The sequence below is a fragment of the Anolis sagrei genome, chromosome 2, assembly GCF_037176765.1.
Source record: "Anolis sagrei isolate rAnoSag1 chromosome 2, rAnoSag1.mat, whole genome shotgun sequence".
NCBI lineage: Eukaryota > Metazoa > Chordata > Lepidosauria > Squamata > Dactyloidae > Anolis > Anolis sagrei.
In genome coordinates this window covers 187,450,827-187,468,640 of record NC_090022.1, presented here as the reverse complement: position 1 = coordinate 187,468,640, position 17,814 = coordinate 187,450,827, and the positions used below count along the sequence as shown (strand labels likewise).

The following is a 17,814-nucleotide window of genomic DNA, read 5'->3' as shown; positions in this document are numbered from 1 at the left end:
ACTCATCAGGGTGGCGCCACTTCAAGAAGTATCCATAATAACAGATTTAGTTATGTACACCGGCATATCCAGACACATCAAGGAGACTCAGCACACAGGAGTATATTCAAACTGCATTAATTCTACAGTGCAGATGCACATAAGTAATTTAAGGTCGCTGTGGTGCAATGGGTGAAACTCTTGTGCCAGATGAACTACTGACCTGAAGGTTTGTTGTAGGTTTTTTCGGGCTATATGGCCATGGTCTAGAGGCATTCTCTCCTGACGTTTCGCCTGCATCTATGGCAAGCATCCTCAGAGGTAGTGAGGTCTGTTGGAACTAGGAAAAAGGGTTTATATATCTGTGGAATGACCAGGGTGAGACAAAGGACTCTTGTCTGTTGGAGCTAGGTGTGAATGTTTCAACTGACCACCTTGATTAGCATACAATGGCCTGACAGTGCCCAGAGCAAACCTTTGTTGAGAGGTAATTAGATGTCCTTGTTTGTTTCCTCTCTGTTGTTGTGCTGTTGTAATTTTAGAGTTTTTTAATACCGGTAGCCAGATTTTGTTCATTTATTGACCCGAAGAGCTGAAGGTCGGTGGATCTGCAAGACGGGGTGAACTCCTGCCTTTCAGCCCCAACTTCCCATGCGGGGACATGAGAAATGCATCTCACAGGATGGTAACACATCTGGGCGTCCCCTGGGCAATGTCTTTGTAGTCAGCCAATTCTCACAATTCTGACACAATTAAAAAAAAAAACCTTAAATAATTATTTCAAGAAAGGCTTGCCTGATTGGGTACCGCACAAGAAATGAGCAGCAAATGTGAAATTGCTATGATATATGCTGCTTGATATAAGCATACAAAAAAAAGTTTGGCAATTTTAGAAGATCTTTGTTAAGAGTTCAGGCCAGTCCACACTAATGGGAGAGCTGAATGCATGACATAAATTCATGGCTGTCACAAAGGTGAGGCGGCAAATCACAACAAATTTAGAACCAGTTGCTTTTTAGAAATGGCAGCCCTGGAGACTCATTATTCCTTATTTCCTGCTGATGGGCTGGAAAAGTCTACCCTGCGGAGGAGAGCCCTGCGTACAGCCAGATGCCTCTCCCATCCCCTTAACACCAGTAGCTGCCTCATGCGGAGGAGGAACTGTATTAAACAGGGATGGAGATAAGGGGCGTGCAGCACTTTCAGGAGCTGTGGAAATCTCAGCCTCCCCCTTGAGCACATTTCCTAGTCAGGAGCCAAGGATGGCTTCAGTGGACAGCTGCGGCAAGGTTTCCTTGTTCTTCAGGCAGTGCAAGGAACTCAAAGAAGGAAACAAAGGACCTAACCGTCAGGGGTTGTGGGCAATGCAGGAAACCAGGACTGGGGTGGATCTGCTGAGTCTGTACATCCTTCATAATCTACATCCAAATGTCTAGGCCAGTTATTGAAAAGCATAATGTAATAAAGGAGACGAGGAAACACAGGCAGAAAAGACAGAGTATTGAGTGGAAGAATACCACCTCCAACAACCTTCCCTAGCTTAATGTATTGTCGAAGGCTTTCATAACCGGAATCACTGGGTTGTTGTAGGTTTTTTGAGCTGTATGGCCATGTTCTAGAAGCATTCTCTCCTGACACTTCACCTGCTTCTATGGCAGGCATCCTCAGAGGTTCTGAGGTCTGTTGGAAACTACGAAAATTGGGTTTATATATCAGTGAAAAGTCCAGGGTGGGAGAAAGAAGTCTTGTCTGTTGGAGATTGGTATGGATTGAAATCCACAAGCATGTGGACAATTTCAACAAAAAGGAAGAAACCGTGATAATGAACAAAATCTAGCTTAAAAAAAAAGGTTGTCCCCTGACATTAAGTCCAGTCATGTCTGACTCTGGGGTATGGTGCTCACCTCCGTTTCTAAGCCGAAGAGCTGGTGTTGTCCATAGACATCTCCAAGGTCATGTGGCCGGCATGACTGCATGGAGCGCCGTTACCTTTCCGCTGGAGCGGTACCTACTGATCTACTCACATTTGCATGATTTCGAACTGCTAGGTTGACAGAAGCTAGGGCTGACAGCGGAAGCTCACGCCGCTCCCCGGAATCGAACCTGTGACCTTTCAGTCAACAAGCTTAGCAGCTCGGTGCTTTAACCCACTGAGCAATCCGGAAGCTCCATCAAATCTGGCTACCAGTATTTAAAAGAACTCTAAAATCATAACAGTAAATAAAGAACAAAACTCAAACATAGGGGAACTCCAGACAAGAAACAATCAGGAACAGCTAATCACCTCTTAACAAAGGATTCCCCCAGGCAGGAATCAGCCACACTTAAAAACTGTCAGGTCATCAAATGCTAATCAGGTTGGCCTATTGAAACATTCACACCTAGGTCTAACAGACAAGAGTTCTTTCTCTCACTCTGGACACTGTGGAATGTCCAGAGTGAGGATGTACTGTGAAAACAAAGTAGTATTTATATCTTAAATATATGTGAAAACAGCAAAGTAAAGACTTTCTGTATACATTTCAGATTTCAATATTAATGTCAAAAATACGTAGTATGATTTTACATAGGAATGTCCAACAGACCTCATCAATGAACAAAATCTGGCCAGTAGTATATTTAAATAAAACCCCTCCAAATCAGAACAGTAAATAAAGAGCAAGACTCAGAAAACTGGGGAATTCCAGACAGGAAACAACCAGGGCCAGCTAACACCTCCTAACAAAAGATTTCCCCAGGCAGGAAGCAGTCAGGCTTTGAACCTGCAAGGCTATTCAATGCTAATCAAGCTGGACAGTTGCAACGTTCACACTTGCCTCCAACAGACAAGAATTCTTTCTCTCGCTCTGGACATTCCACAGATATATAAACCCAATTTTCCTAGTTCCCAACAGACCTCACATCCTCTGAGGGTACCTGCTATAGATGTGGGTGAAATGTCAGGAGAGAATGCTTCTGTAAGATGGTCATACAGCCCAGAAAACTCACAGCAACCCAGTGATCCTGGTCATGAAAGCCTTTGACAACACATATAGGGAAGGAGTTGTACTCCCAAGACACATGAAGTATACTAGGTGGGGAAGATTAGTTGGCATGAAGCACATATAGGAACGCTTTGAGTGTGCTGGAGTTTGGTTCCAAGAGCCCCGTGGATACAAAAATCCGTGGATGTTCAGATCCCATTATATATAACAAGGTAAGAAAAAGATGCCCCTTGGGTAAAATACCAAAATCAAGGTTTGGTTTTTTTTTTGGGGGGGGGGGTAGTATTTTCAAGCTGCAGATGTTTCAATCCATGGATATGGTCGACTGTATTTAGTTGCCTCAATCAGCAGTCTTTTGCATTCACTACCTGAGAATTTTTTTAAGACAAATATACTAAGGACAGAAACAGAGTTAGATACAAATAATGTGCCCTAGTGTTGAAAGCCTCTGAGATAATGATGCAGTGTATTTACTTTCTTGGAACCTGAGACCTGATTCCATGCAGACCACGAGTGGCTTCACCCACAACTAAAGAGCCAGTGCAAACAGCTTAAAAGTTTCTAAAGACAGCTTATTAAAGGGTAGCAAAGACAGATCCTTTTGAGAAAGGATACCCCATTTGGAACTTGTGAGAGATAAGGATGCCTTCCCTCTCGGCCATGTTTCCATTGTGATGATGAGTTTTGTTTTAGCATTTCAGATGGCAATCTGATGCCACTGCCTGCTTAAATATCCCTTCTGCCCTGCACAGGCAGGTTCTCAGTTGCCGCTCAGGCTATCATGTGTCAGATAACTACATGGCACAAGACATATTTGCCAAGTTCCCATGCTGTCGCTAAAATTAAGGTACATATAGTCTTTCTGCATGATGCCACTATTTAGAAACTTATTTTGCTGCCACTCTTTTTGTTTGCTCTTTCCAGCGAAAGCCCTTATCCATATTGCAAGATAATTTCTAACTTTAATAACCACAAAATGAGCTGCACCTTTTCCTGCATCTACACGTTGACTTTTTCAAATGCTGGTTGAGTATCTCATCTCCAAAACATTTGGAACCAGAAGTATTTTGAAGTAGGAGATTTTGGAATATCTGTATATGAATACACATACAGAATGGATTTGGGACCCAAGTTTTGTATGTGTCACATATACTTTATACAAGGTAATCTTATCCAACCAGTCCATCCTCCAGGAAATAAAGCCTGACTGCTCATTGGAGGGAAGGATACTAGAGACAAAGTTGAAGTACTTTGGCCACATCATGAGGAGACAGCAAAGCCTAGACAATTGTGCTGGGGAAAGTGGAAGGCAAAAGGAAGAGGGGCCGACCAAGGACAAGATGGATGGATGGCATCCTTGAAGTGACTGGACTGACCTTGAAGGAGCTGGGGGTGGTGATGGCCGACAAGGAGCTCTGGCGTGGGCTGGTCCATGAGGTCACGAAGAGTCGGAGACGACTGAACGAATGAACAACAACAACAACAACAATCTTATACATAATCGATATAAATAAAAATGTAATGTTCGTTTGTGGGATTAACAGAACTCAAAAACCACTGGACGAATTGACACCAAATTTGGACACAAGACATCTCTCAGGCCAACAAGTGACCATCACTCATAGAAACACTGAAAAACACAGCAGAAGGGCTTTAAAAAGAAAAAGAAAAAACCCCCAAAATTACATTACAATGCATGCACAAAACCACATATATAGGCAAACACATACACACACACACACAAAACACATACACAGAAAGGGGAAAGGAAGAAGGAGGGAGAGAAGGAGGGAGAGAAGGAGGAGAGAGAAAGAAGGGAAAAGGGTAGAGAAGGAGGGAGAGAAAGAAGGAGGGAAGGAGAGAAGGAAGGAAGGAAAGAAAGAAGGGTAGAGAAGGAAGGAAGGAGAGAAGGAGGGAAAGAAGGAGAGAAGGAAAGGTAGAGAAGGAAGGAAGGAGAGAAGGAAATAAAAAATGAAAGAGACAAGAAAGGAGAGAAGGAACGAAAGAGAGAAAGAGAGGGGGAAGAAAGGAAGGAAAGAGACAAGGAAGGATGGAACCAAAGAGCAAAGGAAGCGAGAAAAGAAACAGGTAGAGAAGGAAGGAAGAAGAAGGGAAAGAAAAAGAGGGAAGGAAGGAAAGATGGAGGGAAAGAAGGGTAGGAAAAAAGGAGAGAAAGAGGGAGGAAAGGTTGGCCATAGCAAAGTGTTGCGGGTACAGCTAGTCTATATAAATAAAAATGTAATGTTCGTTTGTGGGATTAACAGAACTCAAAAACCAGTGGGGCAATTGACACCAAATTTGGACAGCATACACCTAACAACCCAATGTATGTCCTTCACTCAAACAATTTTGATTTTGTCATTTGGGAGTTGTAGTTGCTGGGATTTATAGTTCACCTACAATCAAAGCGAATTCTGAACTCCACCAATTATGGAATTGAACCAAACTTGGCACACAGAACTCCCATGACCAACAGAAAACACTAGAAGGGTTTGGTGGGCATTGACCTTGAGTTTGGGAGTTGTAGTTCACTTATATCCAGAGAGCACCGTGGACTCAAACAATGATGGATCTGGACCAAACTTGGCACGAATACTCCATATGCCCAAACGTGAACACTGATGGAGTTTAGGGGAAACAGACCTTGACATTTGGGATTTGTAGTTACTGGGATTTATAGTTCACCTACAATCAAAGAGCATTCTGAATCCCACAAATGACAGAATTGGGGCAAATTTCCCACACAGAACCCCCATGACCAACAGAAAATACTTAAGGCCATCCAGTCTAACTCTCTTCACCAGGGCAAGAAAATGTAATCAGAGCCCTCCTGACAAAGAGCCATCCAGCCATAGATATAGATAGATATGATTCACACAGAGAGATATAGTATCATAGATTTGAAAGGGACCCCTAAAGAAGGACTATGATATTCCAGAGTAGGCAAACCAGACACTCTCCACATCAACACTGACAAAGAAACAACAAGAAATACTGTTTACCCACAAGCAGAAAGAAATTGCATAGATTAGAAACCATTACTTTATTTTCCAGATCACCAGACTGGGCCACAGTAACGCGTGGCAGGGGACAGCTAGTATTTTTAATAATTTGCATATGAAAAAAGGTTTGTGCACACTGAACCACCTATCATTGTCACCTATTTGAGTAATTTTGGAATATTTCAAATTTTGGAATTCTGTATAAGGGATGCAACTTGTCTTCCCCTGGTGGTGCAATGGGTTAAATCAGAGGTCCTCAAACTAAGGCCCAGGGGCCAGATACGGCCCTCCAAGATCATTTACCCGGCCCTCGCTCAGGGTCAACCTAAGTCTGAAATGACTTGAAAACACACAACAACAACAACAACAACAATCTTATCTCATCAGCCAAAATCAGGTCCGCACATCCCATTGAAAGACTAATAAGTTTATATTTGTTAAAATTGTTCTTAGTTTTAAAGTGTTTTTTGCACTACAAATAAGATATGTGCAGTGTGCATAGGAATTCATATTTTTTTCAAATTATAATCCAGCCCTCCAATAGTTTGAGGGACTGTGACCTGGCCCTCTGTTTTAAAAGTTTGAGGAGCCCTGGGTTAAAACCTTGTGCTAGCAGGACTACTGACCGAAAGGTCAGTGGTTCGAATCTGGGGAGTGGGGTGAGCTCCCTTCTGTCAGCTCCAGCTTCTCATGCGTGAACATGAGAGAAACCTCCCACAGGATGGTAAAACATCCAGGCATCCCCTGGGCAATGTCCTTGCAGATGGCCAATTCTCTCACACCAGAAGTGACTTGCAGTTTCTCAAGTTGCTCCTGATATGAAAAAAAAAATTACTGTTACCAGTGTCTTTATTACTAGCATTTAGTCCAGACACCTATCTGTCCCACCCAGTGTGCTCCTGTTTTGAGAAAAGTAAATGGGTGTTTCTTTCACAGGACTCCTCCACACAGAGATATGTAATACTCATATAAATTTCATGTTCCCTTCAACCTACTGAATAAAACACTGGTATGTTGGTAGCAAAACTACACAGTACAGTGCAGCCATGTGTAATCCTATTCATATAGCCCCTTCTCCAGGACTGCAGAGCACTCTTCATGGGACAAAACTCTTCCTCTCTGCCAGTTCTCTCCAATTTTATGTTTTCCCAGTATTGTTGTTCTAGAACTATGTTCATCTTGAAAACACATGTGGGAGTAGTGAGAAGGTTGCTAAGAAGGGGGCTTTGAGGATGAAAGTGGTATGGGAAGAACGAAATATGTTGATTCCCATGCTTTCTCCACTGCAGAGTGATGCTCCATAGAAAAGGACCATGTGCCATGAAAGAAAGGTTGCAAGGCTGGGCTAACTTCAGTCTGGCTTCAGAAGAGCATTTCCCACACTGCTAGCACTAATCTTCTATATCCATAACAAAAGTTAAAATGTCTACGTATGTGTTTGGTTGGGGCTCCCACTTCCCCAAACAGCTTTAACCCACATTGCTGGGGAGCCACCAAAAGTCCTCCCTCCAATTACATTTCTGGTTATAGTGAGCGTCGTGAACATGTAGGCCAACCCCTGCCAATGTCTTCCCCAAACACCATACTGGCCACCACCCAAAGAATGCTTTCATTTGGGCACAATTTTGTCCTAGATTTTGTGTGTTTCCTCCACCACAGACATCCCATTGTTTCTTACTCTCTCCATTGGTTTGGAATTTGCATGATCCCTCCTACTGCATCTCCCTTAACCCTTTCCTACTATTTTCAACTCTGTCTGCAAAACAAACAGAGCAGAACTAATCAGTAACTAAACATATTGGAGGAGTTTGGGGGATTGACTCCACATGATGGAAGTTGTAGTTCACCCTGCATCAAGTCACTGACCCCCACTGACAATGCACCTGGACTATATTTGGCACACAGAACCCCCATGACCAAAGAAAAATACTGGAAAGGCTAGGGTAGAGTTTGCCTTGATACATAGACATTGTAGGTACTGGGATTTATATTTCACCAGCAATCAAAGAGCACTCTGGACCCCACCAACGATGGCCCTGGACCTCACTTGGAACACAGAACTCCCATGACCAACAAAAAATACAGGAAGGCTTGGGGAAAATTCACAGTGATTTACAGGAATTATAGTTCACCTACATCCAGAGAGCACTGTGAACGCAAGCAATGATGGATCTGCACCAAATTTGGCATACATACCTGATGTGCCAAAATTTGAATACTGGTGAGTTTTGGAGGAATTGGCCTTGACATTTGTTAGTTGTAGGTAGTGGGATTTATCGTTCCCCTGCAATCAAAGAGTACTCTGAACTCCTCTGATGATGGACCTGGACCTAACTTGGCACACAGAACTTCCATGACCAACTGAACATACTAGAGCGATTTAATGGGACTGACCCACCAAGGTGAGAGCTATAATTCATCCTGCAGCCAGAGCACACACTGAACCCCACCGATGATGCATCCAGAGCAAACTTGCCCAACATGACAAACTTTAAGTATTGATGGAGTTTCAGGGGGTTGACCTGGCATGATGTGACTTGTGGTACACCCACAACCTTATGCATTTTGTAAAATAAAAAATGATTTCTTCTAATAACATGGGCAATAAACCACATTTTATATGTGGTTTATAATCTGTTTGATAGCTTGGTGTGAGTTTTAATTGTTTATTTGCTTAGATTGTTTATATTTTTATGATATGTGTTTCATTGTTACCTGTGTGGCATTGAATTTTTGCCAGATTTGTATGCGGCATTGAATTTTTGCCTGTGCGGCATTGAATTTTTGCCAGATTTGTAAGCCGCCTTGAGTCCCCTCTCGGGTCGAGAAAGGCGGGGTAGAAATGAAGTATTTATTTATTGATTTTTATTTACTGCATTTCTATGGAGTCTTTCTCAGCCTGAAGGGGACTCAAGTAAATTAAAAAAAATGTCAGGTACCCGAGCTTGGTAAAGGTTTCCCCAGACATTAAGTCTAGTTGTGTCTGACTCTGGGGGGCAGTGCTCATTTCCATTTCTAGGCCAAAGAGCTAACGTTGTCTGTAGATGCCTCCAGGGTCACGTGGCCAACGTGATTGCATGGAACACTATTTCCTTCCTGCAGAAGTGGTACCTATTGATCTACTCACATTTTGCATGTTTTTGAACTGCTAGGTTGGCAGAAGCTGGGGCTGACTGCAAAAGCCCACTCAGCTCCTCAGATTCGAACCGCCAATCTTTCAGTCAGCAAGTACAGCAGCTCAGCAGTTTAAACTGCTGCACCACCAGAGGGCCCTGCTACTTCTCCAATAAATCACAGATGAAAATTGGGACATCTCTGACAAAGGGCAAGATGGATGGATGGCATCCTTGAAGTGACTTGACTGACCTTGAAGGAGCTGGGGGTGGTGACGGCCAACAGAGAGCTCTGGCGTGGGCTGGTCCATGAGGTCACAAAGAGTCGGAGACGACTGAACAACAACAACAACTGACCAAGAAGCATCAGAGTGCAGTCAATATGGCAAAAGCTATTGATGAAGAGGAACAGACAAGCTAGGGGAGGCCCATAGGAGTTTGCTTCTGCCTGAGCCTACCAGGAAGGGGAAATTCCACCTTTCTCTCTTCTCCTCAGTTAATTGAGTACAAACTATTTTTGCACTTTGAACTCAGTTTACAGCAATTGAATTAAGCAGAAGATAAATGGGGAATGTGTGTGTGGGGGCGAAGGGAGGGTTGCACATTTTAAAAACAGCTGGAAAAGTGGAACAACAGAGTAACAATGAGGACTGCCCCTGCTAAACTGGGGCAGGTTGGAAGCCCAGGCTCTGAGATTCCCATTCCCATTGCAGGAAGGGAATGTAGTCTTGTGGGGAACAGGTAGAGGCTGAAGAGCAAAACTGTAAGGGATGCAAATTTAGGATGGAAAGCAGAATCTGTTTGCCTTCCAACCTCTTCCTTCTGTGCATCCCAACTGTTTCTTATGTTGCTATCAGAATCCAGTGCTCCTCCTCACTTCTGGCTAAGAGTGGAGAGGTTTTAGCAGGGGTTCTTCAGACTTCTGCCAAACTTCAGAGGATCAACAGTCCGAGAGCAGGAGGTGTCAGAAAGAAATGATGGGGAGGGGGGCTTAGCCGGCAGAGGAACCGACAGCACGGCTCCCTTTTGCTTGGGCCTTGCTCTCTCTCCATGATGAAATAATTATTTCCAGCTGCCCTGCCAGCTCCTTCAACTGGCCAGGAGAGAGTCCGAATTCATTTCATGGGCCAAAGTAAAGGCCTTAGCACTCATAATGGGAGCCCCTGACAAGGAGGGCTTAGTGGTTTGAGCAGCCAGCACAGTCACAGCCTTCAGATGAGAAAGGAGAGAAAGGAGCCTACTTCTTTGTTTCAAGAAACTAAGGTTCAAACTGCTCCGGCAAATGCTTCCACTCTGGTCCTGGATGCTTTTTGTCCTTTAGATATGCAGAACCTGACTGTGTTGACTTGTTGATGATTACGTAGAAGACCTTTCCACAAAGGCACTCTCTTTATCATCATCTCACATATTCTTAGGATGAGTCTGGAAGCCGACAGCAGGATCACCATTTTGAATCAAAACCCGTGCATGGGGATCCATTCATACCACTATAAAACTAGGCCAGCTTCCCCTGATCTGGGGTCTTTCACATGGTTTGGATTATAGCTCCCCCTTAGCCACTATGACCCATGAGAACTGGAATCTAAAACAAATGGAGGGAGTAGGTTGAAAAAGGCCACCTTAGGCATTATGGCAACCCATCCGACTTTGGTACACTTACCCATATCCTCCAATTGTCCCAATATGGGAAAGGCAGCCCCAATTAATCCTTATTATCCCAGTTTATCAGCTGCTTTTAAGGTGTCCTCATTTCTCCTACTACATCTAAATACTTAGCCACAGCTTATTTCATTTGCCACAGAGTCCAAAAGTCAGCTATAATTTTCACTTAATTAATCCAGTAGAGAGGAGAGAAGGGAGCAGAATCTTGCCCTTCCCAGTAGGCCCAAGCAAAAGCAAATTATTGCAACTTCACCTATGCTTTGGGTTCCTGCTCATTAATAACTTCTACATCTTCACACACAGATGTTATCTGGCCACACATGCCCTGATTTTCATCTGTGAAATGTTGGGAGGGGACACCTACCTCAGCTACCTTGACACCACTGCTACTTACAATGTCCTCCTCCCCTCCTTTTTTTGTATTATCAGGATACACTCCCTTCTATCGCTTCTCAATGCCACCAAGTGAAAAGGCCCTAGATTAGTGGTTCTCAACCTTTTTTTTGACCAGAGACCACTTGACCAAGGACCACTTTGACTAGGGATCACTTGGCTTAGTACCAAAAGGGTTACGAATCGGTTTTTGATCAACTTTAGATTTGGTTTGGTTATTTAGGGTGCTGATTAAGAAAATTGCATTGGATAAACCACATCAGCTCTAGTTTCTGATACAGAACATATTCCATCCAGTAGTCACAATTTTCTCACCAACAGAAAACCATACTTAATAAGCCACGGCACTATAAGACGGTTTTGCAAGATCAGTCATTGCAACTATGCAATAACAGTGAGGCCGTGGACCATATTTTAGTTCTTGCAGACCACTGTTGGTCCATAGACCAGAGGTTGGGAACCACTGTAGGCCTAGATAATGTTATGCCAAGTATTAGAGAGAAAGTACAGTACATGGATATAAAAGTAGGAGATGAGTCTAGGAAGAAGAGCAGATGATGAGCTCAGACTCCACAGTTTAAAAAAAGGGAGGGAGGAAGATAAATCAAGTGACAAGTCAACTTGAACCCTTCAACCTGAATGCAATATGCAAAACTATCCTGATTCACATATCTAGCATCCTTTGCTTTGATAGACAAGTAAACCTCAGAGTCATATAAATTCTGCCCGTGGGTATAACTAAAGGGAACAAAAAGGTATGGTTCATGTGTGCCAACACGCAGCTTCATCAGTTGAAATTTTGCTGATGCTGACTCTGGATTAGATGCCACCCCACAGAGTTCATGAACGCAGCCTGCTCCTTATAAAGTACATCTGAATGTATACTAAGCACCACCCCCAAAAAAACTCCCCAAAAAGATATATAGGATATGTACAAGTGCACACATAAGCAAAACTGCATGTCAGGAACCAGACATATACTCTCCCTAATTCTATTTCTACTTCTCCTCCAAGCAGGCAGACCCTGGAAGAGAGCAGGGGAAAATATAGATATTGTTGCAACAATAAAAAACACTGTATTCTCACATCTCCTAGTGTATCAGGAGACAAGGGAGCCGGATTCCCTCCATCTAGCCTTCCTTTTACCCATCTGCTACCATTAGCTGTACTTCAGCTGCAATGCACAAAACCAAAACAGGGAGCAGAGCTGACAAAAAGTCTAGCAAAAAAAAAGAGTAGAAGTTGTCATTGTCCCATCTCCCTCTGCAAAACAAAGTGCAAAAAATATACTGCAGATTTGCAGGATGCAACCTGGCAAACCACACCTCTCCATTGTTGCCAGGAAAAAAGTACAGGACCAGGGTGTGCAAAATACAGCAAGCTATGTGGTGCCAACAACCAGGCAGCCTTATGAGAGCAGAATTCTGAACTAAAATTGAAATCTTCAAGGTCCAGAAGCAAAGGGAGCTACTCAGACAAGCTCTTTTGGATATGGTGAAGGAAATGCTTCTAAGAGGTTACTTTTGCCAAGTTAGTAACTTTATACCCCAATTTGTGGAGGATCTGTTGCTCACATCATGCTTTGCTACAGGCTAGGCCGGGACCTATCATCTGGAGGACCACAAGATCACCTTTAAGGACAATCAGATGCAAAAAGAAAACAGGACACTTGTTAAAAACTATGAAAAGTGCAGAAGAAGGAGTTGTGGCAGGTGCAGCTTAATATGCAGGACTGAAAAAAACCTGTAGCTGCTTATGATGTTTGTTTCCACGCAGCTGTTAAAAGTACTAGAGCCCCCTCTTCTTTTGCTACTGGTCACTGGAGAGATAAATGCTGCAGCAAGTAAAGCAGCTGTCTTCAAAAGATTCATCTGCCCTTGGAATGAACAGAGAGTGCATTGGCTGTTCCATCAGTGTCCACAAGAGGGAGAATGGCTACAATCCCATGCATCTATGAAGAGGTGCACAAAATGCACCAGTCAGCACAACAGAACTTGGAAACATTGCTCTTTTGGATTAAACCTCCCAGAACCTCCACTATATACTGAATAGAGAAGGAAGAGAACAGGAGTTTACAACTGAATGGCCCATGTAATCCCAATATGACAGACAATAGTGGGCATCATCCCCAGCCAGAAATGCTAGCATTGAAATGTAACATAATAATAATAATAATAATAATAATAATAATAATAATAATAATAATAATAATAATAAATCTTTATTTATACCCCGCTACCATCTTCCCAAGGGACTCGGAGTGGCTTACATGAGGCCAAGCCCAACAACTCATCAATAAAACGTTTTCCAAGTTAGTAACTTTATTACTAACTTGCAATAAACAATAAAAGCAATAAACAAAACAATACAATGCAATACAAATTAATATAAAATATTAATATAAATTAATATAAATCACATATATGCATTCCACTTTACTATTACTGTCTTTTCTGGTGGATTTTATCTTCTCACGAAATGGTGAAGGACAATCTCAGCTAAGTTACCTTGACTTCAATGGAGAGGTCAGGTTTGATTTGCTCTTGGGCACATTTATTGCTCTGGAGGCTATCAAACTGGGGAAGGCTAATCTAGTTCATTCCCTGCTCCAGGAGAGGAGATCACCTGCTGAAAGCCTTTTGAAGGTTTTCATGAGCAATAGTTGTTTGAAGGTTTTCGGGGGCAAGGTTTTCATAGCTGATTGAGACCACATTAACTGCCATGGGTCAATTCTATTCTTGGACCTGTAGTTTTGTGAGGTATTTATCCTTCTCTGTCACAGAACTCTCGTGCAACAGCAAACTAAAAAAACCCAGTGGGAAGGGTTGAAAAGGAAGGCCTAGTTCTATCCACCCATTTTCCAGATATCTAAAACTGGAACCAGCCCATAGCTTTGCTTGTTTTCTATCAGTTTTGCCAGTGTCAGATTTCAAAAAGGCAAATTATTACCTGCATAAAGCAAATAATCCAACCAAGATCATGTATTGAGATTTCTTTAGATATGTATTTGTAAAAAAAGAAAATTATAGTAAAAGACAATATGTAAGAGCATTAAAAAAAACAGCATCATCAGATGGGTTAAATTTAACCTCAAGGCAAGGTGCAGTTTGGAAAGCCAATTTACACCTTCTGTATGAAGCACTGATGAAAGATATCTCCAGAAGCAGCATAGACTCTCCCTTTTAAGAATAGTATAATTAAAGTGAACTCAGTTTGGCTCCTTATGTGAACTCAGAGGATGACCTCTAGTGGATAAGTCAGTCAGTTTACACAGGGTTGCAATGATGGCAGTGCTGGGTTGGCAGAATGGTTGCGGTTGGCAAAGCTGAAGCAAGGGCAAGCTCCAGCTGAGCAAAGAGAGGGGCAGAGCTCAGAGATGGAAACCAAGGGGGGAGACTGAAGCTTCAAGATGCCACGCATAGACTCAGATTAGTACAGCAGATCTAGAAAGTGAAAGGAAGGCACTTGGCTCATGCAAATGCTTCTTGGGCATTTTTTCTGGTTCCTCCCATTCAGAGAAGAGCCCAAGCCTATGGAGGGTTACATGCGCATAGGCCTGAAGCACCAGAGGTATGCTGCAAGCTGGATTGACTGACAACCCTTCAGCGTGGGGACGCTGCTTTGGCGTGTTGGAACCCGCACCTGAGAAAACATGTAGGGCTCCAGTCCTTGCACTGGCAGGCGGGAGGAGAGGAGCCAAGCGGTGCCTGGAGGTCTGGCACCAAGCCTGGGCACACCCCGGAGCAGGAAAGGGCAGAGCGGTCGGAACATGCCCCAAAGTGTGGGGAACATAACAAAGTACTCCGGAGAACCCACACCCAACATCCCCAAGGCATCACGTCCCTTTGCACCCCTGAACGCTTGCACATGCACACACACAAACACTGCTCTGAGTGCTTCCATTATGAGTATCTTATGAAAGATGCTTTCCAAGATCCCCTTGAAAAAAAGCAAAGTTTAATTACAGTAACAGTAGATGTGTGTTTAATGTAATAAAAGTAACATAATCAAACACTATAGTGAAAGTTGCCATGTAGCAGACATTTCCGCCAAAGAATGGCTGTGTGAATTGCTCCGTGCTGCTTAGTGACTCCAGCTTCCTACTAATCTGGTCATAATTCTGGATTCAAGAGTGTTTGTTTTCGCACAGTGCAGACTCTACTTCAACTCTGAGAGCCCAGTGCTACCGTGACAAGCATGTCAGATTGCAGCCAAACCTTCTTCAAGCCCAATATTAGGGCTAGTTTTTTTTAATTCAATTATACTGAGCAATGGTAAAAAAATAACCTTTCACAATTTGTTCAGTTTCCAGATATGAATCCAAGTTCTAGCTAATAGTCCTGCTCACATGAACTAGAAAGATGCCCTATGCAGAGTCTGACAAATGTGAATCAAGTAGGTCCAGCTAGGAGAGTATTATCAAGAACAACTGGTGGCCTATCTCTGGCATTTCAGCCAAGACTCATTCTTATTCCTAACCAGATGCCAAGGGTTGAATCTGAACTCTACTCTATATAAAGCATGTACTCTATTACTGAACTATTCCCTTTCTCTCTTCACAGTCAGATATAAAAAAGAATTGGTCAAATCATGAAGATCTGACATCTTGTTATGCACTTATACCAGCAATGTTTCCATACTGGGTACTACGAGGCTACTATTTTTAAGTCCTGCTCCCTGCCTTTTTGCCAAAGATTTGGAAACTCAGGGTTTGCTAAACTCTAGTATTTGCTATGGCAATGTATTCTATGTGGAACTGTCCCTGATAAATGTCCAAGAGCTGTATCTCATAAAATAAGATGCAATGCTATCATCAGGATGGGCAGCTATGAGCACACAAAGCCTATCTTACACTGGGTTCCAGGCAGTTTCCAAATAGGATTCCAAGTTCTAGCCAATAGTTCAGTCCTCGTGTTTAGACCAAAGATTTGCCAACTTCTAGCTCATCTTGACAAAGTTCTGATCACTAATGAGACTATTTTGCCTTTAGGAAATGTCTATCAAGAACTCACAACAGAGATGTGGTCTGAATTCCATGCTCAAATACAAAACATTCATCTATTGGATCCTGGGGTATTCCTATCAGAAACCCATGCCAACTCTGTGACTCCTACATATGTTCAGCCAGTGAATTTCAATGCCTTAAAAGTCTGGAAGCACTTCCATAGTTCAGGAAATAAATTCTAGGATTCAGAATAGAAATCAGTCTGAATCCAACAGAATCTCTTTGAAGTGCTAATTGGCACTATTCAGCCTTTCATAACATGGCACTCTCCAGATATTTTAGATTACATTTCAATCATTGCTCATCATTTGATGGGTCTGGTGGTAGTGACGGTTCAAAATCTCTAGAAAGACCCCACTAGAGAAAGAGCAACAGGTCAACTTGCAATACTAACCTCCTATTTCACTATGTTTGTGCAGTAGTCACCCCATTTCTACTCCATTCACTTGGGAAAAACTTTTGGATGCCACATTTTCTCAGATTAATTTGGCTACTGTACCTTTCTGGCATCAAGCCCTGGCCTTCAACTATTTGAGTACTCCATTATTCCCCTCCAATGTTCCTCACACCACATATCCTTTTCTTTCTAAATACTTACACAGTGATGCCATTTCCTTGGGCAGGTCAGTAGGATAGCTCCGGAAGTAACCTCCATTGGTAAGCATCTCGAAGTGTGGGTTGGGGAAAGGAAAAGGGTATACCGCTGGAGGGAAGCCATTCACATGAGCCAATGGAGTTCCACCAGAGCAGCCCCTCTCCTTGTTTCCTGCCATAGCTGACGATGACACAGGGGAGAACTGGCCTGAGAGATGGAGAGTCAAGATGCTCCTTAGAAAATCTGTTCAGTGCCGTCACTGCTCCCAGCAGATGGTCCCATGGCTGTGATCCATGCAAAAATCCAGCCTTAGGGGAAAGTGTTTTCCCTTCCCTTCCTCTTTCTGTTCCACAGTCCTGGAAGGAAAGAAGAAATAACACATGAAATCATGTCAGTATCCAATGATGGATGAACAAGTCAGTCCCCATTATTGTCTTTCTCCATTACCATTAAGTATCCTCTAGATCAGGGGTCCACAAACTTTTTAAACAGAGGGCCAGGTCACAGTCCTTCAAACTGTTGGAGGGCTGGATTATAATTTGAAAAAAACATGAATGAATTCCTATGCACACTGCACATATCATATCTTGTAGTGCAAAAAACACTTAAATACAATACAATAATTAAAATGAAGAATAATTTTAACAAATATAAACTTATTAGTATTTCAATGGGAAGTGTTGACTTGCTTTTGGCTGATGAGATGGGATTGTTGTTGTGTGCTTTCAAGTCAATTCAGACTTAGGTTGACCCTGAGTGAGGGCGGGTAAATGACCTTGTAGGCCAAATCCGGGCCTTAGTTTGAGGACCCCTGCTCTAGATAGCATTGATTCCAAACAGTTAGTTCTCCAGACATTTTGGACTTCAACTTCCAGGTGCCTTAGCTAATTGTCAGGGATTCTGGGAGCTAAGTCCAAAATCCCTAAAGACTAGCATTTGGGAAACACTGATCTTGAGCAAAAGTGGGAATTATGTTGAACAGCAACTCCCACCAGCCAATGAAAACAACTGCCGAGAGCTGAAGTTCAATGATATCTGGAGGCCACACAATTCCCACCTCTTCTTCCGGAGCAAGGATTGG

At 42.9% G+C, this 17,814-nt stretch overlaps 1 protein-coding gene across 3 annotated transcripts in view; it reads right to left on the bottom strand.

The window, feature by feature from the left end:
* RARG (retinoic acid receptor gamma) overlaps positions 1-17,814 on the bottom strand; it is a 179,415-nt gene that overhangs the window by 83,307 nt on the left and 78,294 nt on the right. For all 3 annotated transcript variants that reach the window (XM_060762922.2, XM_060762925.2, XM_067464261.1), the window contains exon 2: positions 16,737-17,089. In XM_060762922.2, the coding sequence (XP_060618905.2) occupies positions 16,737-16,911 (175 nt within the window). In that variant the 5' untranslated portion in view covers positions 16,912-17,089. The remainder of the gene's footprint in view (positions 1-16,736; positions 17,090-17,814) is intronic.